This window comes from Budorcas taxicolor, chromosome 23 (assembly GCF_023091745.1).
Source record: "Budorcas taxicolor isolate Tak-1 chromosome 23, Takin1.1, whole genome shotgun sequence".
Classification (NCBI taxonomy): domain Eukaryota; kingdom Metazoa; phylum Chordata; class Mammalia; order Artiodactyla; family Bovidae; genus Budorcas; species Budorcas taxicolor.
Genome location: NC_068932.1, coordinates 45856690 through 45883649, shown reverse-complemented (window position 1 = coordinate 45883649; position 26960 = coordinate 45856690). Strand labels below are relative to the sequence as shown.

General features: G+C 47.4%; 2 protein-coding genes across 6 annotated transcripts in view; one reads left to right on the top strand and one right to left on the bottom strand.

The window, feature by feature from the left end:
- Nucleotides 1-26836, top strand: part of INSYN2A (inhibitory synaptic factor 2A) — a 38519-nt gene extending 11683 nt beyond the window's left edge. Inside the window, exons 2-3 of the mRNA XM_052661104.1 lie at nt 10753-10824; nt 26653-26836. Of these exons, the coding sequence (XP_052517064.1) occupies nt 10753-10824; nt 26653-26836 (256 nt within the window). The remainder of the gene's footprint in view (nt 1-10752; nt 10825-26652) is intronic.
- The window catches only part of DOCK1 (dedicator of cytokinesis 1), a 563137-nt gene that overhangs the window by 314649 nt on the left and 221528 nt on the right, over nt 1-26960 (bottom strand). The gene's annotated exons all lie outside the window — the stretch shown is intronic.

Here is a 26960-nt window from a genome sequence, read left to right as displayed (position 1 = left end):
AACTGTAAGCTTTGCCCTGTTTGTAATATAACCAGGCAGTTCTACATGCAAAATAATAATTACCAGCTGCCCCAGTTTTTACATATTATGCTTTTATTGCATGGAAACAGGGTTAGAAAACACTAAAGAAAAAAGACCTGCCCTAATGAGAGTGTTCAGCTCTGAGTCTGTCTCTGTCCAAACCGGCACACGCTTCTGATAGGAGTAATGATGACTATGCAATAATAAGGCTATATCCCCTGTCTTCGTCGTGAGGAAGTGGAGAGCTGGGGCAGGGCCTGGGGAGAAGCAAGGCCCACGAGAAGCAACACTGGAGGAGAGGCTGGCGGCTGAGGGGGAAAGCAGCAGGGACCGCCTGGCTCCCGCCGACCCCCAGGGGAGGAGGGACCGCATGGCCGGGACCTCCTCACGCCTGCAGCCACGCTGCACCACTCACCGCCACTCCCGTTTCCCTTTCATTCTTTGTAATGAACACAAGCATTAAAAGCTTCCCAAACAGTCAGAGCCTCCCAGAATTATAGTGTCACCACATCTGGGGAGCTGCTGGGCCAATAAAAGTTAATTTGACAACAGCGTCTAAAGAAAAGCCACTGAGTTCATTATGAATAGAGTGTTTCTCACCGAAACTCGTTCGCCTGGATTGCTTCTGGGATAAAGAAATGACGTCTCCCCGGGGTCAGCAGGGGAGCTAGTTTAGGTGCAGGCTAAGCCATTTATTTTAATGACTGAGTGTGGGAAGCAGGAGATGACGGACCTCTTCCACTCGTTTGGGGGATATTTACGATGGGACTGTGGTAATACGTTAAGACAGATGCTTAAAGCTGATCCAGCCAGGAACATCGCAGAACTGACCCTACTGTGGGTGGGTATCAGTTAATCCCAGAGAACACTCAGGCAGATTCTTCATTCATTCATTCACTCATCCATTATTCAGAGTATTTCTTGAGCACTCGCTACACTTCAGACCCCAGTGTGAGCACTAAATATCCGTCAGGGAAACGACAGACAAAGCTCCCTGCCCTCGGAGTGCTGATGTCATGGAAGGCGAGACAGATTAGAAAGCAAAGCCATAATTTTCTGGCATGTTCCATGGTGAGAGGTTTAAAGCAGAGAAGGGAGTAAGGTACTCACTTTCTATTAGTCAGGAAAGAAGCTGCATTTTTGAAGCACACCTCCAGCCCTGCTCTCTGGAAGGCACCAAACCACACGTTGGGTGGGACTGGGGAGATAGGAAGCCATGTCTGCGGCCACCAAGATGCTCTCAGTCACATGGGAGCAAGACATCTCTGCTGGACAAGGTCAGCATCCCTGCGGAATGCTCTGGAAGACAGTCACAAAAGGGTGCTGGAAATTGGCCAGAAGCCATCCAAGCTGCTGACGAGTGACCAGAGACGCTGGTCCAGCCCATGGATGCTGGCATGAACGGGCACAGAAACTGCCCCGTGGAAGGAGGGCTTCTTCTGGAGGCCATACAGCTTACTCTCTAACATAGAAGCAAAGCCTTTACCTTGGAAACATATGTGCTCTCAATTTGAAGTGTCTTGTGGGCAAGGTCTGTGTTTTATTCATCCAAGCAAATGCTCCTTAGCAAAGGGCGGTGCACAAAGTTGAGAACAGGAAGCTTCCCGTGAACTGAACACGCAAACACAGTGAAAGCCATTTAGTTATTTTGGCTAGTTTATAGTACGTGCTTGGAAGTCTGTAATCAGAACACTGCCTGAGTGCTCAATCACATCCAACTCTTTGTGATCCCATGGACTATAGAGCCCGCCAGGCTCCCCTGTCCATGGAATTATCCAGGCAAGAATACTACAGTGGGTTGCCATTTCCTCCTCCAGGGGATCTTCCTGACCCAGGGATCGAACCTGCATCTCCTGCCTTGGCAGGCGGATTCTTTACCCCTGTACCACCTGTGAAAGCCCAAGCAGGACACTACATAGAAATAACCATGATTACTGAAAATTACCCAGATGTGTTTAATAAGCTCACATGGGGTTTACATAAAGAGCTAGTTCATCAAGAGTCCACATCTCAGTTCCTGACTGGGAGAATGGTGCACGTGTAATTCTGAAAACTTCACCATCCGGTGGAAAAAAAGTAAGTAAGAGTAAGATGATGAGGGATTAGAAGGGGAAGTGGAAGGCAGAAGATCCAGCTCAAGCTGTGATTGGACTATGTCCCAAAAACATCATTTCTAAGTCACTTGTTTGGACCACAGAGCAATTTGCAAAAAATGAAAATCATACATGCTGTTGGGGTTCCCAGGCAAGCCCTGAAATTTTTTCTGGCTGTATTGAGACTCGACCCAGAATGCTGTAAAATCTAAGAATCTAGTTTGTACAGTGATTATTCCTTCTAACATGGGTTTCCAAAAATAGATCTCCCTTAATGGTTTCGACCAGAGCAACTCTTATTTTATACAAATGACCTCTGGAACATACATATTCAAACTCAGGGGGATCACATGAGTGTGTCTGGAAAGAAGTATTTGATATCCTTAAATCTCAATGAGAACCCTTTTCTACAAAAAAGAAGTCCAGAGCAGAAAAAAAGAGGAAGCCGGTAGTTAATGGTGCTGGCCTTACTCCCTGACCTCATGCCTACAGGCAGTAGAGAAGGGGAAGAGAGAAACCAGGGTCCTAGAATAAGTGATGCTGGCTGAAACTCTCTAAATACAGACAGTGCAGCCATCATAATCAGGAAACGCTAACGCACTCACTGCTCTACCGTATTCATCGCACTGAGTCTGGAAACACGGAAGTGAGTCTTTTAAAATTTTCTGTAAATGTCAAGGAAGAGCTGCCAAACTCCACTGAAAGAGATCAACCCTCATAGACAGACTGAGACAAAGTTACCTTCCCAAATCATTTCATTTTCCATTTGCTCTGTCATCCATCATTCCGTGTATCCTAAACCTCCACTGCCACCTCTACTGCGACCGGCAAGCCAGGTTGTGGCTGGGCAAACAGAGAAAAAGACAAAGCGTGCCATGACGGTACCAAATGCTAGGAGTTCTGGTGGAAGGAAGTCATTGGGAGCTGGCTGAAGGGGGCCTGAAGAGCAGGTGATGGCAAAGACTGATGCACTGCCTACTGCGCTGAGAAGGCAGACGTAAATTCTCAGAAGGGTTCAAAACAACTGACCCCCTTAGACACGGCTAAAGGCAGGGGACAGCAGAGGGGGGCACGAAGATTGGGGGGTGGGGGCGGGTCTCTGTTAGTCTGTGTTTCTCAGAACGCAACCTCAGTCTTTAAAACACACTGCTTTGTCAGCTTGGGGATTCTAGGCCACTAATGAACAAAGAACTGCTCAGCCTAACATAGCCAACCTGCCACTGGCTAGAAAAAGGCTCCTCTCAGCTAAAGGGGACCTAGTCAGACCATCACAAGTGAAGGCTGGCACTGCCTTCTATTGACCAGTGGGTATTCTCAGTGTTTGTTAGGAAAATCGACTTCATATTTTTTCCAGAAATTTACATTGGATGTTCCTGGCACTTAGTAGCTCAAGTGAATAAAACAGATATAATTGAGCTTCCATAGATAAATGAGGAAATTCCAAACTCACTTGAACCACTCAACAGCTGATACAGGAACTAACTACAATTTCAGGGCATAATCTGGCAAATTCCTAGTGAGAACTCAGACTTTAAAAAACAGCCAAAACTACTGGCAGAGGTGGGCTTAAAACATAGGAGAGGGTCTCTGAAAACAGCTGAGCCTGACTCTGAAATTTCATTTTCCCCAACAAAAACAGAGGCATCACTTAATGCCTCTAAATTAATGTCACTTTGAGACTATTAAGCAGAAAAGCCCTTTAAGATGCTGATATAAATGATGGCTCAGTTATCAAGAAACCACAGCTGGAGCACAAACCTGGCCTAGAATAAGGGAAGGGGAAAAAAAAAGGTTTTGGCACACAGTGAGAAAGAACAAGAAAGATCAAAATTAGGAGAATAAATTAAACAGGGGCATAAAATGATCGCTGAGAGCAGGAACCACTGTCTAAGCAGAGAGCCTGGCACACAGCTTTGAGTTAATTCAAAGTGACAGCTCCAATACCCTGTGTAGCAGTGTTTTGAAGACCCCAATTAAAGGATCACATCCTGACCTTAGCATCACCTGACATGCCTTTTGCTTACATGCTAGGAGATCTGAACTTACTGAAAACCACCACGTCATTTAAAAGACGAACAACTCGGCCATGGGGTCACCTGCGCCTGTGTCCTGTGCCCCAGAGCCGAGGTGGAGGAGGGCCCCCTCTGGGTGATGCTTACACAGCAGTGATGCTTGTTGAGAGGAGGATGCTTTCCTGAAACCTAAAACCAAACACTCCATCCACAAGTCCCCGGGGAATCACGAGAAGGGAATTTTCCTTGGGGAATTTAAGATCTAGAGAAAACAGGGCTGTGGGACGTGGCAGGAGAAGCCCTGCACGAAAATCAGTCCAGTACCAGTGATCACAATTCACTACCACAGAATTATCTCCACTTGCCAACCATGCTTCTCCCGAGACACTTTTAACTTTGTTGGAACTTTGCTTCTGATAGCAGGCACAGTCAGAGACATCTTTTTTTTTTTTTTTTCCCTTTTCCTGACCTTTCCACCAAACAGCTTTCTTGGGGGGGCGGGGGATGGTAGAGACACGGAGTTGTCAGTCTTGTCTCAAGCCCCATCTTCAAGGTCTCAGAGACACTGAGCCACTTGGATATGGGGCCAGGAAGAAAGCTTTCCATGACCTTTCTCTGACATTTCGCAGCACCCTCTCCTACCCCCCAGGGCTCTGGTATCTTAGATCTCCCTGTGAGGCCTTCATGAAAAGGCAGATGCTGCCTGTCACTCCAATCTCAGGCTCCTCATCCCTACCTCCCAGGACACAGCCGTGGTCCAGCTCAGGCGGAAGCTGGCTGACATCTTTCTGCCTTGATCATTCCTATGGCTTTGTTATAAAACTTGCCACACCAGCTCTGCCCTCTGCCACCCTTTCTTCATTTTTGTTTTTTTTCAAATCCCAGTCCTCATTGTCTCTTTTGTTGTTGATCTGCAACAAGAATAACCAAAGACTTACAGACGCTAAATTGTTACCAGTGCTTTCTATTTTATATAAATGGGCAAAAGTATATTTTTACATTCAGGAATTTTTTTACAATGACAACTAATGAATTGGAGGGGGGAAAAAAAGAATTGGGGCAGATGTCTGCAGAAGCCAAAGGTACCTAGAGAAACTGGTGAGATGCATTCTGAATTAAACCTAAATATTCTAGACCATTAAAGAAAGGGAGACCCTGTTTCCTTCAAAAGGGGGTGCCCCAACTGGAGCTCCGTGCTGTCTTCTGTAAAGGACACTCATTATCCTTTCTTTAAAGTACAACAAGGTCTTCTGGAGAAATCTGTTTCACTACAAAACAAAAGTGGAAATGACTCTCAAACTGGACTCCACCAAGACTGTTTTGTAAAATTAGCTTGAGTAAAGCCTTCCGCTTTAAGAAATCAAGAAAAACAATCCTTCTTCTGTGAACTATCAACCAAGTCCATACTTTTACATCCCTATTCCTAACTTGGGTCTAGTGTCCTTTACCTTTCAATAAAGCCCACCCTGACCAGTGAGTGTCCAAAGGGCATCAGGCAAGGAGAGGGTCAGGGTTCCAGAAATGTCCCTGGGACAGAACTGTGATCTGCAAGAATGGGAGTCAGGAGGTCAGAGGAACAGAAAATAAAGCATCTTGGACTCTTGGCGCTGTCCTTGGTGCTGAATGTCATACTTTCTGCACCCTCCTCTCTCTGTACCTCCCCAGGTAGTATACATTGTTGAGTACAGGAAATACTAACAAATGGCAACTAACTGTAAAGGGACAATAAACAGCAAGTGTTGTAAAGATCAGTTCAGTTCAGTTGCTCAGTCGTGTCCGACTTTTTGCGACCCCATGGACCGTAGCACACCAGGCCTTCCTGTCCATCACCAACTCCCGGAGTTCACTCAGACTCACGTCCATCGAGCTGGTGATCCCATCCAGCCATCTCATCCTCTGCCATCCCCCTTTCCTCCTGCCCCCAATCCCTCCCAGCATCAGAGTCTTTTCCAATGAGTCAACTCTTCGCATGAGGTGGCCAAAGTACTGGAGCTTCAGCTTTAGCATCATTCCCTCCAAAGAACACCCAGGGCTGATCAGTGCATTTAAAAAAAAAAAAAACAACAACTCCATGTTTACAATGAATGTGCTTATCATTGGGATCCAAAGAGGCTCACACTAGGAAGTAAGTGAGGACCAGACGTGTTCATAATTTATACACTTCACTTGCTTATTGCACTCAGTTGGATTTTTTCCCATAGATTTTTTTTGTTACTGGACTTCAATTTGGGAACACAGAGACTGACAGTCTTATTTGGTTAATAAAATAATACTGGCCAAACACCCAGAGTGTACCAGGCATCATGGCAGATGTGGGTTATAATCCTACCAAAGGTATAAGTTCTTCAAAATAAAAGAGGAGAGAGCTTTATAAAGGTAGCAATTAATGTTCAAGACAGAAGGTCATTCTTGATCAAGGTGTTCTTCCTCTGCAGCTGTGATACCAATGATCCAAGCTCTCTCTTCTCCAAACTTGTAACCACAAAAGACCTCTAGCCATACCATCTCTGGAGAAGTATCTGCCCCAGCAGCTCAGTCTCTGGACTGCTTCTCTTCACGGCAATGGCCATCCACAAAGACAATCATTCCAAGTATTGCTTTTATGACTTGTTTCCAAGTGAGAAGGAAAACAGGAGCATTCCATAATGGCACTCTGTGTTCCCTGTCCTGTAGAAAGAACTTACCTGTTTGGTCTGCATTTGGAGAACACATTCATTCAGATGTTGCAACACAATCATTATTGTGACCATAAAATTATCAGCGAAGTCAAACCCTACATCTTGGAAGCCCCAAGGACAACTAGATGGATTATCAAAGCAATAAGCACACTAGATTACACACGTTCAGTCCTCTGTAAAGAACACGCTCGGGTTTCATAAAACTGCAGTGGACATACCTTGACTGACAACAGCTACTGAAGGCAGCCTGTGACTTAACCACAGGATACAAGGGCAACACTTTAACTTTTATCCACAAATTAATCTCTCATTGATAGCCATTTTTATGAACGACCTTTTTGGACTCCAAACATCTGAACCCCTTCAAAACAAAAGTTCCCAAACAAACATCTTGAAGGGTCTTCGCAAGGAAAGTTCATGGCAATGAGATCCTGAAAATACTTCTCCTGTACGGTGGAAATCTGATGGACCACCAATTTTTCATTTAAATTAGCTTTTAAAAAAAAAGTGACCACAGACATGCTTCCCTATAAAGTAGATATTATGACTCATTTGCTTCTAATCAACAAACATCAGCAAACCATGTTGTATTTCAGGAATGAGTGAGTTAGGATGGGTTGTAAAGAAAAGAAGGAAGAAAAAGGAAATTGAATGAAAACGATATTTTAGAAGGAGAAGAGTAAGAGTTAAAGTTAAGAGGAAGTAGGTTCTGTGTATCCTGGGCTCTACGTATAAGAATACAGTGGCTTCCCATTACATGTAAAACAGATGTCCAAAGAGTTTCCTGTTTTACATGATCTGATCTCACCTCCCTCCTCTCTCATGTGCTCCTGATTTTCCAGCCACACTGGCTCTTTTTCTGTTCTGCAGACATGCCGGCATCGTTCTCATTATGATGTTCACAAGTGATGGTCCTTTTGTTCGCAAAACTCACCTCTAGATCTGGAGATGACTACCTGCTCTTTTATTATCATCCAGTTCTCTTTCCAGATGCAAGGTCCTCGGTGTGTTAGCCAAAGCCACCCCCCTCCCCAACAACATGTCCTTAACAGAGCAGCATCCAGACTCTTCATTCATTCATTCATCTGTTCCTGCATCGCCCATCTGGTTCTCGCATTCTGTTTTAAGCTTCACGAGGACAAGGACTCGATCTTATTCCAAAATGTCTCCTTGGTAGACAGAGTAAGGTCTGACACCTAAAAGGCACTTGGTAATTATTTGCCTACTGACTATAACAGCGCGAAAGTGTGTGCTTTTTACAAAGTGATAAGAACAGTCTGTTCAGAAAGGTCTTTAAAAAGAGCAATTTATCACTAAGAGCCCCAAGGTCCAGGAAGACAGTTCTCTTGTGCATTCCAGGTGCCTGAAGCCTTTGTCCTGTCCCTGTTGGATTCATTGACTACCCCAAGCTGCCAGTTATACATAGTGCAGGACACAGGCCCCAAGGCTGGAGCAGGGCATCACAGCGCATCAGAAGCCTGGTGTCTAAGAATAATGAGATCCCAGACCTGAAGTGTTGCTGTATTCTCCTCTGTAAAATGAGCTAGTGTAATTAACTGCAGGACTCAAGGCTCTAATGTAAGTGAGACACTTGGGAATGCCACGATCCTGGGCAAGGAAGGGGTGTGGTGCTGATGAGAATTGATGGAGATTTGAGATCTGTCCTGAGGTCTTGAGCAGGAAGGTTCTGCAAGCATGGAAGTCGGTCTTTCTGCAGAGCCAAGTAAGAGTGCCCCTCTAATAATGGTTAGGAAATGCCCCTGATGTCCTCTGTTTTCTTTTAAAAGCCTAACCTCTAGAATGTGACTGGCACACACAGACAACTATTATGCATCCGCTTCCCCGGTTGGTAGTTAGTTTGCACTAGTGCAGTACACAGAGGTGCAGTCCCTCGCCGGCAGCCCAGCCTCACAGCAGGACCACGTGTCCTGCAGCAGAGACATCATTGCTAGGACGCATGCTCAAGTCCTGTGCTTATTACACTGCACACAGCCACCGTGGTGAGACATGAGCTTAGGACTGAGCTCTGAAAAAACCAGTGGGATGGAGAAAGGCCGTTTACATATTATAAGGCATGGGAGAATGGAGGTCAGTGTCAGACGGGGAGGAACCTGGTGTGAGCGTGACAATCTAGAGTCAGGGAGGAAAGCTCAGGAAGAATGTACCCTTGGGGTTTGTTGTCAGGAGGAAAGGGCGAAGGAAAGGGGGGAAAGTATGAGACACAAGCCCTTTCCTGCTCCCCTCCTGACAAAGCCCAGGGGGTAGGAAAAGACCCCAGGGGGGCATTCAAAGGTGCCCACTATGGGGAAGGGAGGTCCACACAAACGCAGCCACCGGGCGACTCCAGTTCTGGCTCAAATATCATGGATCGCAGAGACTGGCGACCCTATAGGACAGAATGTGGTCACTTGGTTAATAAACACAATGCACAGAACTCAAAGGTCAAGTTCAAGTTAGCAAAGCTCACTGTGAAAACACAGCATGGAGGGGAAAAATCCTTTTGTCAAATGTTTATGTAACACCGAACATAATGAGGAAAACAAAAGTGAGTTTCAATTCAAAGTCCATGACTCGTGGAAAGAGAGGTTTACACAGGAAAGGTGATAAAAATATCCACTCTCCCTGTTGACAGCAAACCTTCTGGGCACTATTATTATGTTGAGTTGCTCTCCAAATGTAAATGTGCCCCCAAAGTGTGTGTCTAAGCCAATTCAGATGGAAGCCCTGCTTCTGCTACTAATTTAACAGGTTCTGGTCATCACATCTGTCCTCTGTCCCTTGGTACAAAGCAATATTCAGAATAAAATAGGCCTGCACATGAAGAGTATGAGAGAGGAAAGGTCAGTCAAAGTGGCAGGAAAAACATTATGAAAGCTCGCCCAAACCAGCTTTGCTGGGGTGACTGGGCTGAGGAAGACTCAAGAAAATCCTCTCACTGAATCTTTAGGGCTACGGATGGCAGGGAACTTGGAGCAAGAATGGATACATGTATATGTGCGGCTGAGCCCCTTCGCTGTCAACTATCACAACACGGGTCATTGGCTATGCCTCAAAACAAACTAAAAAGTTTGCCAAAGAAAATCTTAAAGGCTGTACACCCTTCCAGAATATACTCCAAAAAAAAATAAAAAAATAAGGTTCCATTGTTTTAATGAGAGGACGGGGGACACTGCCCTACTGCGCCTCCTACAATCTAGTCTCAGCTCTGACAGGCTCAGCAGAGAACACAGGGTGTCAGAAGGCTTGACAAGGCAGTCCGATACGCTGCCACACAGGTCAGCACATTTTTTACTCTAAAGAGCTAGAGAGGGAGTATTCCGGAATTTGCAGACCAAAGATATTGTAGCTACTTACGTAAGAATTTTCACCATTTTTTACTATCAAAATTTAAAACTTTATGGACACTGAAGTTTTAATTTCACGAGTTTTCACATGTTCCAAATATTCTTCATTTTTTTTAAACCATCTACGAACGTAAAATCCAATCTTAGCATGCTGGATAAAATCAGGCCGAAAGCTGGATTCACCTGAGGGCCGCAGTCTGCAGACCCCTCCTCTCGAGGGCGAAGAAGACTGTGGGGCAGAAACAAGCCATCAGGTCAAGAAGATCTGAGGCTGGTTCCCCTTCCAAGTTTCTTTAAAATGCCATGAATATCACTGCCCTGAAACATCCCCAATTCCCCTTGCTTATAACAAAATCAGATTCTTTGCCTCATCCACTAGGTTATGTTCACATCCTAGATTTTAATTTAAATAGCAGCCTCAGTGGTTGCCCTGGTTGTATACAACGCACGCAGAGACCAGAGCACAGCGGGAAACGCCTGGCTCAGCCTCCATTCCCATGAGGAGCGATGGCAGTGGGAAAGCACCTGATGGGAGCTGCGCGCTCTAGAGAGGCCAGGGGCCAGCAGCCGCCACGTGTAATGCTCTCCTGTTCTTATCTTGTAGGCTTTCATATCGGACTGGGCAAGACACAGCTAACTGTGACACATGCAGGAACAGTGCATGTATTATCTATAGGTATGTCAACGTTCTCCTCTTCCCGCTTTGTTATTATGAGTGACAAATGATGTTTACCCACGGATGCGAGAATCGTCTGGGGCCCCGCTGGGATGATGGCATCAGACAAAAAAAAGTCAAGAGCCTTTCCTGAACTTAATTCTAGGCAGCTTCTAAATAAGCAACCTCAGGCAGAGAGCCATGGAGTGAGGGAGAGTGGGAACCCATGTATCTTGCAAATGCATCTTAGCGGCATTTCCAAAATTGGTCTAAGTTTGATGGCTTGTTCCCTCAGAATCGATAGTCGTGAACACTATTCTGTGTGTTTCGGCATGGCTGTGAAATATAAGCCCTTCAGACGGTATAGATCAAAGGCTGCAAACCACACTGTATGTGCTAGAACCACAGAAAACCCAGTGTGCAGTCTCTTCCCTGCGAACTCAGCAGGATTGTGGCACTTGGGTTCCTTGGGAAATAATCCCCTGTCTAGGGCTTCCCTGCAGCTCAGCTGGTAAAGAATCCGCCTGCAAGGAGGGAGACCCCAGTTTGATTCCTGGGTTGGGAAGTTCCCCTGGAGGAGGGCGTGGCAACCCACTCCAGTCTTCTTGCCTGGAGAATCCCCATGGACAGAGGAGCCTGGTGGGCTACAGTCCACGGGGCTGCAAAGAGTCGGACATGACTGAGCAACAAAGCACAGGGCTCTATGTCTGCTCTTATCATGTTTCAATTCTAAGTATATTTAGATTATTCACATTGACAAGAATTCAGCAGGAACTTTCAACAAGCAAAAACCATGTTAGGCTTTTGGCAATAATTTGGGATTTTAAGACACAATCACGACCTTCAGAGAGCTTACTACTTTTTTTTTCTTTTTGGAAATGTAATTTTCATAAGCAAAATATGAGAGTAATAAGAGATGTTATGATTTTGTTTATTTTAAAAAAATTAACCCTGAAGAACAATTTTAGTTGATTGCCAAATTATCAAGAATAAAAAGAAGCTGTACAGTTATATCTCTAAGAATGTGTAAAGGAATCCCAATCTCAACCGAAAAAGCAAAAACAAAAGCCCTTCTGAAGAGGGCTTCACAGTTACCACCCTCTTGTCAAGAAAGCGGAGACAGGGAAAGGGCATACATGTCTTAATAATGGCAGGAAGCTCACGTCGACAGTCGTGGTCCCACCGAGTCTCCAGGCCAGACAGCGCACCCAGACAGGGCCCCAGGCTCTTTACAAGTTGAGCTGGATCACCTCGTGACCGCTGTGGTTGCGGCAGATGAAAGCACAGGACAGACAGGAGCTCCAGTCCCATCGTAGAAGTTCTCAACCCAGAGAGGTTTTGCCTCTCAGAGGACTTTTGGCAAGGACGGAGGGAGACACTTTCAGCTGTCACAACTGGGAAATGCTACCACATCGACTAGCTAGAGGTTAGAGCTTGCTGACATCCTATAACACATGGGCAGCCCCCAAGACACAGAGTCAGCCCACCCAGAATGTCAACTGTGCCACTCCTGAGAAAGCCTGCCTTGCAGGAACCAAGGCCTGGTTCTGGGCTAGCAAAAGGCACACCCTAACTGCTAAGGCCTCGGGGCCGCCTGCAGGGAGCTGGGCCCGCTACAGCAGCCCTGGCCCAGCCTCTCAGATGCCTGGTGGCTCGTCACCATTAACAAGGTGAAAATGAAGCCCCCATGCAAGAGAAGTCAAGCACTCTGAATATAAACCTATGGAGATGTCGTTTCACTACATTCATGTTATGGGAGAGAACTTAAAGTCCAACAGTGAAGGGATGTAAGTGACATAAAATGAAATGCCTTCACTCAACCAGTCAATTAGGCAAAGAAACGAAGAATCAAGAGCTCCTGGCAGAAATATCTTCACCAGTTAGCTTTTGCCACTCGGGAGCTGAAACGCCTCCAGTCTCCACGCAAGAGAGCAGAAGTGGTCACAGATTTGGAAAGTGAGCTTGATGACATAAACCCATTGAACATGCCGTGGGTGACTGAAAGAAGAACGTATCTGGACACTCTTCAATGGAACTGAGGTAATTTACATAAATTTAGCTGTATATACAGAAGTAACTTACATTAAAAAAAAAAGTGATATTCAAAATGATTCAACAATCAAGTGCAGGTATTAGCCTTGAGGGGTTACTGTTTAGATGTGGCTCACCCAGCAAGCGGTATGAACCCCAGGATACAGGCCAATGGCAAATTTTTCATAAGAACTGGGAGTTCCAGCACCACAAGAATTTAACAAAATTTAGTAAGACTAACTTGGAGAAGGAAATGGCACCCACTCCAGTATTCTTGCCTAGAGAATCTTGTGTCCAGAGGAGCCTGGTCGGCTGCTGTCCATAGGGTCGCACAGAGTCGGGCACGACTGAAGTGACTTAGCATGGATGCATGCGTTAGAGAAGGAAATGGCAACCCACTCCAGCGTTCTTGCCTGGAGAATCCCAGCGACAGAGGAGCCTGGTGGGCTGCCGTCTATGGGGTTGCACAGAGTCGGACACAATTGCAGCGACTTAGCAGCAGCAGCAGCAATAAGACTCACTCACCCGGTAGAGGGGTTGCAATCACTCGGCTCATCCCCTGCACACTGGGGAAACACGTGCCTACTCACAGAGGCCTCGTCATCAAAGATGTGATGGTAGAACGTGGCCTGCAGCCTCAGGAACTGGGCAGAGTGGGCACCCTCGCCAGCCACGCCACCCAACCGGCAGCTCCCTAAGCACACTGAGCGTCCCAGGAGAGGCAGGACTAGAGAAAAACTGGAGTTTTAGATCTCTCTTTTGGGAAAGTATTTTAAAATGCTCCATTAGCATGTGTGCATGCATGCTCAGTTGCTCAGTTATGTCCGTGTCCGACTCTTTGTGACCCCATGGACTGTAGCCCACCTGGCTCCTCTGTCCATGGGATTCTCCAGGCAAGAATACTGGAGTGGGTTGTTGTTACCGACTCCAGGGGATCTCCCCAACCCAGAGACTGAAGCCGTGTCTCTTGTGTCTCCAGTACTGGCAGGCAGATTCTTTACCACTGAGCCAGCAGGGAGGCCCAACAGAGTGATCAACAAAAGCAAAATTTTCTGACACCCAAACTTCTGCTGCAAAGGGTAGTTACTCTGAAGGCTTAATAGTAACATTTCAGCTGGACTCCCACTGCCCCACAAAAGCAGTCTTCCTGCTACAAATTCAAACAGAAATCTCCATATTATTACAAAGCTGAACACAGATACTCATCAAACTGTTTCCCAATTTTCCTATTACTTTATAGAAGATATAACTTAAAATTATAACCCTAAAATTGAACAGTTACTCTCGACATGGGTTATTGACATCACCAAGAGTCTTCTGAGCACTAGAGATGATAAGAGGAGAAAGCCCACTTCTGGTCCACTAACTGGAACATCCTTCAAAAATGAAATCATAAGCATGTTGTTTGAATTTGAATCATAAAATTTGGGGTCTCACATTTAAGGTTATGCCAGTCTTTTGAGGTGAGGACCAGATGTCTTCTGTGCCTGTGGTCACCCTGGCTAGACTTCCGAGGTATCTGCCACGAACCACACCCGCTTCCCTGAAGTGGAACATGGTCTTGAGACAGCATCTGAGTTCACGAGCCTTCTGGGTGTCGATCCGCCCCTCCGTTTGTCACACTCAGTACTTTGTAGCAGCCTCCTCTTTCCGGAGCATTTCACCCACAGAAATAATTCCCTCTTGCCTCCAGTGTATTTCAGTGGTTTATGTAACACTCGGATAAATCACATCATTTCGATGGTGAGAACACACAGCATACACAGATCCAAACCCAGCATCCTCTTGGTGAGCACACAGCTGGAGAAGTGAGGACAGAGGGTCCGGGATCAAAGACAGAGAAGTCTCTCTGCCAGGAGCATCCAGCCCCAGGTGGGCAGCAACACTGTCCCGGGGGGCACAGTGGTGGGGGCTACTCCAGTTCTTATACTGCCATCAGAGCACCAAAGACGGGGGCAAGAGTGGCAACCGGCAGCTGCTGACACACCCAGATAGGAACCTTCCCTCGAGGTTCTCTTTTGCCAAAAAAAAGTATGGCGATTGGGGAAGAAGGGAGGATGCAGTCAGATGATGTCTTCATGTTCATCAGCCCTTTCAGTCCTCAAATGTCAAACGCCTCCTGAAGAACAGAGGTTTCTTTGACACAAAAGCATCCAGAACTCAATAGGGCAGAAGGATTCACCTGTCCAGGTGACCCTGCTACACTGCAGTTGAGCAGGCAGACATCTTGGAGGTGAGCCAGAGGAACTGTCCAAATTGCAAAGGCTTTAAGAAAGAAGTGCTCTTTTCTCGTGGAAGAAAGACACTGCAATGGCCCCTCCATCAATTCCAAAGGCCATCGGGAGGAGACAGGTTCCAGCTCAGAGTCTCTGCAGTTGGCTCCATGCCTGGCTCTGGCAGCCTGGTCCTCAGCTACCAGGGCCTGCACCCTAGACTTCAGGAACACTCTAGGAGCCCTTGGACCACTATCTCTGCTGCTCTTCCGGGTCCTTCCCATAGGATGCCTGCGGCATCTCAGGACTGAAGAAGTGAAAGGAGTTTCAAAATGAAGACCTCCTCAAACGCCAGAGCCTGTGGCTGTCCCAGAGCCCGGGTGAACTCGAGGGGCCCTAAGAGCTGCCAGTCTCTCCATGTTGCAATTTGTCATACCTACATGCTGGCAGGCCCAGAGCCCTGGAGGTCAATGAATTTGACCCCGCCTGTCTTGCATTTACACATTGCTTTTCACCCGAAAACCAATTACTCTCTCCGAGCCGTGTAAGAATACACCGTGTTGCCAGTAACAGTTGGCCAAGGGACACACAAAGGGGGTCATGTCCAAGATGCGGCTGCCTGCCTGCATATTCAGCAACACAGCCCTTGAATAAATGCGTGCCTCTGCCAGGGATACATATTTCTCTATAAAACAACAAGTCAGCCATGGAAATATACAGGGCACGGAGGAAAAAAAAAAAATCAAAGGGACAAAAGATCTTGAGGCAATTTCAGGGGAAAGGGGGCTGCCAAGACCACAAGCAAAAGGTTGGAGACATCAACCTGCCTGGGACGGAAGCTTAGATAGGGGGCCGCCAAGAGGTTAGGGCTCAGCTGCCATCCTCGGTCTTTGGAGGGGTGTCCATTAGATCTCTAAGTCCTGTAGGATTGCAGGAAGGGGTCAGGTAGGTCCTTTCTAGCTCTGAAATGCTGTGACTCGGCGGTCTACAGTAGTGAAATGGATGGATCTGAGAGCCTCAACAGAAAATACGCTGGTGCTTAGTCTCTCAGTCGTGTCTGGCGCTTTGACACCCCATGGAATGTAGGCCACCAGGCTCCTCTGTCCATGGGATTTCCCAGGCAAGAATACTGGAGTGGGGTTCCATTTCCTTCTCCAGGGGATCAAACCAGCATCTCCTACATTGCAGGCAGATTCTTTACCACTGAGCCACCTGGGAAACCCAACAGAAAGTCCACTTGGAGATAAAAGTTGGGGCATTCACAGGCATTTCTCAACTGAAAACATCCATTCCTATATTGGCAAATCAACTTACATAGAACCAAACCTCCATCCTTGGGCAATGGGCTTGTTCTACTTCCTAGATATTGAAACCCCAAGCCTCCAAAATGACATCTTCCATCCCTGGGAATTTGGAGGTGGTTAGCAAGACAACATTTTTTTTTTCCCCTAAAATGACATTCCTTCCATTGTGATCTGGACCAACTGGGAAATTCTAATTGAAGACCATCTCAGCATGAAACAAGATAACAAGAGATACAAGTTTTAGTTTTCTGTAGTAAAACTTTTTCTGACTTATCATCCCTATTCCCTGTCAAAATAGGCTGTAATTATTTCAGAAAATGTTTGAAGGATAAATTACTAATATAATCTTTGCTCATAAGCAGTTGAAACGCTTTGTACCCACCCTAGCTCAGTAAGTCTCCCGTCAGACTAATCTGATGAGTCATGCTAACTGATGACTCATCCTTTGTTCAGATTTTGTTTCAAAAAGGAACAATGCAACATGCCATCTCCCCTGCTTAACTGAAGTGGCAAGTTCGTAAAATAATACCACAACAAAATGGCCTGAATTCAAACATGTGCCCTGTGATGAGGAGGGCCTCTGCTAGCCTCAATTCAAAGGCTTTGGGGGAATAAAGGCGGGATTTAAAAGATAATGATGATGATGATTCAGATTAATTAAGTAGAAGCTTTACCAGAATCTCAAATCTTCCTGTAAAGTGTTAGAATTCCTACCATCAGTACCTTCCGGAGGCGGCTGCCCACACCTGCTTCCCCTCTGTATCCTCAGGGCCACAGCACAGCTGACCTCGAGTGACACTGTTAATTACGCAGTGAATTCCTGGGCGTACTCTGCCCCCAAAGGGAAGGGAATGCTGCTGGTCTGTCTGCAGGTCACTTTGTTTTCAGCACCCCAGAGGGAGGCAGCTTGCAGGATACCCTGTTGTCCATATCATATTTTCATCTTTTGATATGAGCCATTGATGGTCAAGCATAGACAAAATTTCAAACAACCATTTTGATAAACTACTCCAGTCCCTTCCATTCAATGTTTGTATGCATTTCTTCAGCAAGCATTTTTCATGGAACTCCCAGGAGATGACAGGCTTGGCCCCGGACAACAGGAGACTGGAGGAATTGGTGAGCTGGCTGAAGACAGCCCCACAGGACCCCTGCCATAGGGTCCCTGTAACAGTAGAGAGGGACAACAGGGAACCTCCTGTCCCAAAGGTAAGGGCCACGGACACAGTGAAGAAAGGCCGAGGACGGGGAGCCGAAGGAAACCAGGACGCTCCAGCGGGGGGTGGCGGACTCACAGGAGACAGCACCATCCTGTAGCGGGTCTAGATGCTAGAACACTCTCCCGTCTCCCAAGCTAGAGGGCTAGAAACAACCAGAAGGATCCAGGGGGATAAACAGCCAGAGCATGTCCAAGGATGGAAGGGGAGGGCTTGCGGCCAGCACCCAGCATCCATCCTCACAGCAGCTGGGAAACTTTCCGGTACACTGCAGTCTTTAATTGCTTATCAAAGAGGCTCCCAGATTCCTCAAGGTCTTTTCCAAAGAGATTGGAGGATTTCAGGAAAGACAAGAAAAATACTCTCATTTTATGAGATTGAAACAAGGATTTCACAGAATTAACGGTGTGCATTTTCTCAAATCATCGATGGAAATTCATTGCATCATCTATAAGAACATAAAACTGAAGGCTGCAAAGATTCCACATCAAACGTGCCTGGAAGTGTCACAGATCCCAGAGTGTTGCAAAAAGGGAGCTGGTGAGGGTGGCCCGCCATCAGGGCAGTCAGCAGGACTGGACGTCTGGAGACTAATGAAGTCTTATTGTTAAGAGAGGTAATTGCACTTGTATGCAGAACTGGGGCCAGTGCTGGCCGGTCCAGAGCCCACTTGGAGTGGAATCTTTGCCGTCTTTGTCATTTAGTGATTATCTCTTAGTGGAAGTGGCTTCCCAGGCCTGCTTCAATTACCACCACTTGTGCATATTAAGTTCTTAAACAACATGAACTGATGTGGAGGAAATTAGCCTTTTGTCTAATACTTAGTGCTCCTGCCTAGAATTTACAGTGAGTGATGGGGCGGAAAGAGAAAAAAGAAAAGATTTCCCTGGAGAATGTAACACCTTAGGTAATGTTGCTCTGATGTAAGGAAATATGTTTTAATAAAGTAAATTAAAAGTGAGAGAGAGAGGAAAAAAAAAGAATGATTTAACAGACCTCAAAATTCTCCCTGAAAATTCCCCAAACCAGTAATCCAAGCTTTGTGTGTTCTCTCAGAATCCTATTTCTTTTTCCCCAGTATGTAAGGATTAGGTTTGACTATCTTTAGTGACATTTTACTAACCTTTCGTATCGAAAATTCTAATGTGTAACTGATTACAGCTGTAAAATTGAAAACTGATTACTCATCTCAACATATTATTTGTAAAGCAATTAGTTAAAATGTATTCAGCAGAGAAAGGCTAATTATACTGACAGCCTTCCTCTTAAGACCCTCAAAAGTCAAAATTAATGAGGTAGTCATCTATGTCCAAAACAGTGTGAAGGGGTTACATGACATGTTAGTGTCATGAGCCAAGCAGTGTAATTCATTTTTTAGATGACCGTGGAAATTTCCCTTTGGGGTAGATACAGCATCCAGTCCTTAAAGCAATGAACGTGTAAAGTTCCTGGGTGACTCAATGACAAGAGAAACCACCTAGAGTTTGCAGGCGTCGCTCAGCTGAAACTTCTCTCAGCAGCCTCCCTGAAGGCACTGGTCCCATAGACATCACATCTCTGGAGAGGCAGTGGGGAGCTCGGGGCTTCAGGCTGGTCACTGGTGACACCATAGGACATGTACCAGAAGCTAATGCTCTTCTGGTCTGTCTGCTGAGAGCTGTCACTGGTCCATATCTTGGCTCTCTCTGCTCATGTCAGAATATGGGGAGCTCCTGAGAGCATCTTCACTCGGGAGGCTTAGAGGAGCTGGGTTACTGTGCATGTTAGCTCAAGTGCTGGGACCCCAAGAAGGCATTCTTCTCTGGGCAGCAGACTGTCCGTCCTCGGGGTCAGAACAGAAGACATGGAGACGGCCAAGACCTCGGCCGACCCGACTCGGGTCACCTGGCTGGGCACTCCAACCCTGGCACCTGCAGGACTCACTGCAAATGATTTTGGAGAGTCCTGTGTTCTCGCCTTTTAACTGCCCTTACAATCCATGTCCTGCCTAAAGATGTTTGTTCTTTTTTTTTTTTTTTAATTAAAAATGTGCGCTCTTTGTTGAAGCCAGGAACAGCAGCAGATTGGCAGTCCACATTTAATAATTACCCACCCCTTCTAAATATAATCTCTGATCTTGATGACTTGCTAGGAGTGTGGCCTCAGTTACGCTTGATACCACTCTTGTTAGTGATCTGGTCCCTTTCTTACCCAAGAAATTATTATGGGTGGAGGTTACAAACAGGATTTGGTCTTTCTGCTTTGACCTCTCTGTGGCTCGAAATTATGGGAGGCTCAAACACAGCCCCCTCACCCCGTGCACCTGGCCAGCCCTCAGATTTGAGCTCTGAGAGGTAGCATGGGTGGTGAATCAGTCTCTGCTCCAGAAGAAGTCACAGATGAGAGAGACACCAATGGCGGGGCTTCAGCCGAGCCTAAAAGGAATGACTGTTCTCCTGTGTGGGCAGGACACGTAACAAGATGTATTCAGAAAGGTCACTGTCCAGCTATAATTTTAGCTATTTCAGAGTATAATTTATAGCTAGAATAGCTGACTAATGTTTTGCTTTTTATACCCATAATTTCTTTGCCATAGGATATCATGAAAAGGGGATAGATCTTTTATAGTTCGGGTATTAATATTACTGAATACCCATTTATCTCTGGTATTTTAAATCTTACAGTGATTCTGTAAACTTATATCATGCACCTACTGTGTGCGAGAGAGATGGCAGAAGAGGTTCGTTATAATGAATCATTGTTCTGATGAATCTATGTTCATAGTCTTAATATTGGAAACGATCAGAATGAGATCCATATCCATATAACAGGTATATAACATGGGCACGTTCTGTGTACATGTGTTCATTTTTTAAAGATTTTTTTGATGTAGACCATTTTAAAGTATTGAATTTGTTACCATATTGCTTCCATTTTACGTTTCGGTGTTTTTGACCCAAGAGGAACGTGGGATGGATCCTAGCTCCCCAACCAGGGATCAAACCCTCATCACCTGCATTGGAAGGTGAAATATTAACCACTGAACTGGCAGGGAAGTCCCTGTATGTCCATTTTAATGAATATTATAACTAGGAAAGAAAGCAGCATTCTGCCGAGAATGGAATTGATGGGATACGGGTTTAGGTCATCAGTTTATTTCAGTAAACCAAGATTCTGTGCTGAGCCTGCCACAGTATTGAAGGCACCACAGAGGACGCTGACGTCAACACGGCCTAACCCTCGATGAGTTCACAGAACTGAGAAAAGGCGCTACGATCCAACATGAGCCAGAAGTGCTCTGGTGAACATGTGTGGAGACCCTCAGAACTTGGTCCAGAGGGGGTTGGACAGGACAGGGAGGGGACAGGTGTATGTGATGAGTCTAGAACATCCATGGAAGGAAGAGGCAACAGTGACCTGGTGGACAGGATGAGGAGTCGGAATTTCAGGTGTCCCTGAGGTGGCTCAGGTACTTGGAAATCAGGTTAGGATGGGGGCGAGGTGGAGAGAAGACACACCGGACAGCTGTTTCCGCGGCCAAAACAGCTGAAGGTCTGCGGGGGCAGAGGAAGTCCCCGGCGCTTGCTGAGAGGCGGCTGCCCCGGACCCAGCAGATGGGAGCGGGCGGGAAGGGCACGTCTAGCCAGACCCCAAGGTGCCGAGCTCGCCGGCTGAGTCTGGGGAAACAATGTGATTCTGGACATGCTGGCTGGATGGGACTCGCCAGGAGTCACGTGGAGATGTGTCCTGGGAGGAGATGGCTGTCTCGGGTCCTGGTTCTTCTACTCCCTGAAGGCACAGCCAGGGTCGTGTATGTAAACCAGTGCCCAGAAGTGAAAAGTGACCTGCCTGCTCCATCTGGCCTGCAAGGGGGCGTGCCTGACCTTCAGTTTCCTCTGAACAACACTGTGTCCTCCATGGTGCTATCAGACTTGATGTATCGTTCTGGGGACGCTGTCTGTCCCACCCAGACGCATGGATTACAGCCTTCCCACATCCCAGCGAGCTGGCTGCCCTGGGCTTGCCCCAATTTCCATGCACATTTGGTGGCTCCAAGGAGCCCCCTGGCAATGGGGGCATCTCCACCGTCACTTCCCAGCCCAGGAAGCTCCAGTCCCCGAGGGTGGCACGATGTATCCACAGTGGCAGAGCGTGAGACAGACAGAGCCGCACGGAGCCCCGGTGACTCTGTGACCTGATGCAAAGAGATTGAAAAACGGAGGCCTCTGCTCCGCAGCCCACTGAGCCCTGCTGACACTTATCAAGATTGGAGAAGTCAGAGATATCAGGTTTTCTTCCAGTCCAGGACACATACAAGTGCCTGGGAGCCAAACTCGCCCGCTCTTGACTCTTCACGGCTACCCCCAGGGGGGCTGGAGAAAGGGACGCTCTGTGTCCATTTCCCCTTAAATTAATGCGAGGAGCAGGCAGCAGCTTGCTGAGGCAACTGTGGCAGGGCTCGGGTATTTATAGGAGCAGCAGACACCAGGGCATCTGCAGAGATGCCGGGACCACACTCCTCTGCAGGATCGCGCGACGTTGTGGGGAGAAGCGTTACTACAAGCCCAGCAGAGACGCCGGGAGGACAACAAAGCCCGGGCCGGTGGCCAGAGCGGCCGGAAGTCCAGAGCAGATTTTTATTTCCTTGGAAATGGACAGAGTGATAATTCTGTAAGTGAAGTCCCTATTCCAAGAGAAAAGGACTAACCAAAGACGGGAGGTGTGTGTCCCATGGCTTTAATCATACATCACAGGGAGTCCTGTACATGTGGCCATAGGTTTTAGTGGGCACGTCGGCCAGCGCGGCTTCACTGCCCACTCAGCTCTCAGAATGTGCGTTTGGCTGGATGGACACAGGCAAGGAAAAGAGAGATATAAAAAGTAAATACTAACAGGTCCCAGGGGTTCATATCTTGTAAACAGTCCAGGGACTGCTCCTGGATCACCCAGCACAATCTGCAGGCTGCCTTTGCACTCAGGACCAAAGGAGAGAGCACGCAGGTTAGGTGAGGCTGGCTTGGCTCCAGCCTCTTCGCACTGTGGCTTGGAGCATCCCGAGTCAGGACTTCTTCCAGAATGCTTATCCTCCAGAGGCGTCAGGGTTCAGCCTGCTGTGCGTGTCCACTCGCCAGCCCATCACAGACACCAGATCTCACCTGCAGGAGTCGGGCGGCATGACCAGCCGCCTCCTGCCTCGTGTGTGGCTGGACCCTGAGACCCTGGAGATGGCAGGAAGCTGTGTAACCGCCCCCCAGAGTCCTAAGAGATGAGGCGGGCCCGAGAGGTCAGACTTGGAACTCCGGGGGACGCATCTCCGAGCTGGAGCTGGGGCGGCACGTCCCGCCACATGGTGGATAAACATCCCCCTTGATGGAGCTTAGACGCGACATCCTGCAGGAAGCCACAACAGGGCCTGTAGCCCACAGGGCAAGTGGAAAGGGACTCAAAAGATGCTCCTAGGATCTCCTTCGCAGAGCACACGTGGCCACTGGCCAGCACAGCCTCGGACCCCACCCATCCTAAGATCTTACTGCAGACCCTCCCAGAAAAGAGGACGTCAGTAGTGGAAGTGGAGGCAGCAGGCTCTGTGCGATTTGCAACACAAGTTTCAAAATCTTCTTCAGTTAGGTTCTGACAGAAAGGAGCCTGGCCTCAGATTCCACTGGGAGTGGACTCCAGCACCACTGCCTGGGGGAGAAGCCCTGGTTATCTTTACGAGGAGGGGGCTCGCCGGGGGGACAGCCAGGGGGCACCTCCAATATCATCGACCAAGACAGAGCAGCCCAGGGCAACTGGGACGAAAGCTGCTATGGGATTTGTCTTTTAAGGCTCATGTGTTGATTCAGTAAACATCACACAGGCGGCTGCCACGGCTCAGGCCCTGCTGTAGGTGCTGGGGGCAAAGACGGGTGGCATTCACCTGGACACAGTGGCTCCATTCAGGGGATGGAGACAAAACGATACGGAGCCAAATTCATAATCATGAGTCATCGGTAGTGGGTGCAGAGGAAGAAGAAAGGACAGTTGTGGGGGACCTTGCAGAAGGTGCTAGAAGGTCAGAAGGCCCTGTGTGTCTGGGGACGGAGGGGTGAGGCGTGGCAGCCACCCCCGAGCCAGGACACGCGCTCCAGGCCGGGGAGAAAGCAACACGGTGACGGCGGCCCCACACCCTGGCTCTGGGACACTCACAGCCTCCACCACCACCACTCACACAGGCAGCGTCCCTCTGATCAGGGTCCAGACCCAAAGCGAGGGCCGTTGCCCCTCCAGAGGCGGTGCCCCCATACCACCCCCAGGATCCATCTGAACCGCTCACTATGTTAGACAGGGAGGCATGGCACAGAGTCCAAGTGCCCTAGAATGCGCACCGCTGGCTCCTGTCCAAGTCCTCTGGGCGAGCCGGAGCAGCAAGTGCAGCTTGATCCTGGCCATTTGGCTGCTGAGACTGAAGGGATCTTTCGCTCTGTGTCAGCTAGAGTCAGCTAGAGTCAGCCAGATGATTAACCTTCGGCCACCGCCCTGTGCAGCCAGCTGTCTGCCCCTGACTCGCCCCGGTGACTCGGTGAGCTCCCTCCTAAACGAGAAAAGGCCCCCTGGACTGAGCCCTTCATATCACTCCAACCTGGCCGCAGGGCACGGCGCTCCACAGTTTGCCTGGCGGGTGCCCACGTGCCACCTGATAGGCAGCTGTGCCGTCACCTGGGGCGACAGAAGGGGAGGGAGGTGCCGGGCTCAAGGTCACCTCACTCCAGGGCACTCCAGGTCACTCCCTGCACAAAGAAACCTGTTCTGGACGGCAGCTTCTCGGTTCACGGGGGACTCCAAATAGGAATCAGCTGACAGATGAAGTCGAGTCATCTTGTTAACAAGAACTCAGATTAGATTATGCTGTGATTACATGGTTCTGCGGTGTGATAAATTGGTTAATAACAGGATTCCCACTGTAGATGCTTAATGGGAATTCAATAATTACAGGTACCAGAATTGTACCATTGGCACAGGAAATGCTAGCGCCGCCCCCCCCCACCCCGATCTAATAACACAAAACCTATCTGGGCCTATTGAGATGGTTATGATCTGGAGAACACGCTTTCAGTACTAAACCTTGACAGATACTAGCCTTGACAAAACAACTCTTTTGTGCCTATGCTACCATATTGGATACCATAACATTTCACAGACTCAACGGCAAGGTTCTTGTTTTCTTTGTTAAATGTCCAAGTCGAAGAATACTTTCATAGGTTGTTGCCATTATACAATTCGTGACCAACAGATGATAAGGAGAAAATAATATTTGAATCACATCTTATAGTTTAGGAAGTTTTTATTTTTCAAGGGAGAGGGTATGGGGGGATCCTTATCCTTTTTCAGTGAGGTATCAGGGCAGCCATTCTTATACCCCTTCAAGCAAAGGGGACTGAACCTTAAAGAGGTGAAGGGGTTTATCTAAGCTCGCCTGTCCCCCACCCCCACCACAGCATCAAAGGGGAAAGCCACAATGGAGATGCTTGTTCTTCCTACTGAAACGATAGCTGAGGCTCTTGTTTCACAAAGGCAGCGTGTCCTGAGGTTTGCACTTTTCACAACTGTCCCCCAGAGGAACCAAACCTCCGTCAGTCCCTGTTCTAGACTAGCAGGTCGTGAGTTCACGGGGTTTTATTCTATTTCCTATAAACTGCAGCATAATGCAAAGAGGCCATTTCAAATGAAGGGGGAAAAAAAATCATTGTTTTGGGAGCAGAGAGAGAACTAGTCATAAACTTCTCTGATGGTATTTTTAATTTTTCACTAATATAGCCTTTGATGATAAGAAAAATGGAACAGTGGATTTAAAGCATAAAACGGTCCATTAGATGGGTCTTGAACTTGTTTTTAAAGCTCCAGATAATACAGCTTTGCTGTTTTGCCTTTCCAAAATGTCAAAATGTGGCCAGGATTAATGATTCTCTAAATCAGTGGAATATCATGTTTATAAATGGTTTACAGTTCTACTGGATATAAAATGTTATGACCTCATGTATTATCATCACTGCTGAGCCTGTACTGAAATCTACTGACATTTCGATGGGCACCCAGAGCAGACAGGGAAAGGGTACAGAGCGGAGGTCTCCGGAGGCCTGGTGACACAGCACCCAGGTTTACGTTGTTAAGGGTTCGGGCGAGGAAAGCAGAAGGGAGCTGGGCCCAGCGCCCCTTGGCTGACCACGCCAGAGTGACACTGGAGCAGGGGGTCCTACCCGAAGTTAGGGGGTCCACGGTGGTCCTTTCCAAAGCCATGGAGAGCTGGGAGGACTCCAGGCAAGCTGCAGCATTATTAGGAGAAATTTCATAGCAAACAAGATACACTTAAAAATCCACTTTAATCCTGTCGTTCTAACACAAACACTGTCACTACTGGTGAACGTCCTTTCCTATGGCTACATGTTTGCACGTTATGGCTTCAGCCGTGTAATTACAATTCTACGTTATTTTCACTGAATACTATCTATGTTTTTGCAACAACAACAACAAAAAACTATCTCTGAGAACCACTGAGTGACGTTCAGTGGTGTTGACTTGATAAAACACACATTTTTGGATATTTGGGTTCTTGCCACTTTTTCAAGCAGATGAGATTTTTCAAAGGAGCCCAGAAGCCAAGGTCATGTCATTTAACAACAGTTTCAGGTGAGATGAATGGATTACTCTGACCTTGTGAAAAGCTGCACAGACCTTCCAAGCACCTGGTGCAAATGTACTAAGATGACCCCTAAACGCTCCATATCTTTGCTTAACTATTTATTCCACGAAGCACATGTATGTAGTGCATCAACAAGCAAAAAGGTTATTCACAGGTCACATTTATGGTTTCAACAAACAGTCTATGCTTTCACACCATGTACACTAATAAAGCTTCAGAGAATGCTAAGTTATTTTCAGAAGAAAGTGAACTTTTTGGAGACAGTTCATAATGATTAAGAGCTCGAACATATTCTCGCCAATTGCTTAACGTTGAGCCATAAAATGACATCATGAACAGCATCCAAATGATCGTTACGTGGGGAGGATGGCACCGAAGTCTGCTGTCACCGAGCCACTAAATCCGTCCCTCTCTTTGCTTTCTAGTGTGGAGCTAGATTTCAAGCAGCAGGAAGACAAACTCCAGCCAGTTCTGCGGAAACTTCATCCGTTCGAGGAAACTCAGGTCGCACCTTCGCCTTACACTCAGGAGACGTACTCCTCAACTCCCAAGCAAAAATCCAAAACTGAATCTAAAAAGCACGGACGGTGGAAACTCTGGTTCCTTTAACCCTCACGGTGTTTGGAGTCTGAAGGCCGTCTTGAAAACCCACTGGAGTTCAAAGTAAACCCTTTTCCAAAATGAACAGGATGGAGTGAAGGGTGGCTGGGCTGGGTATCACCCAGTTCTCCCC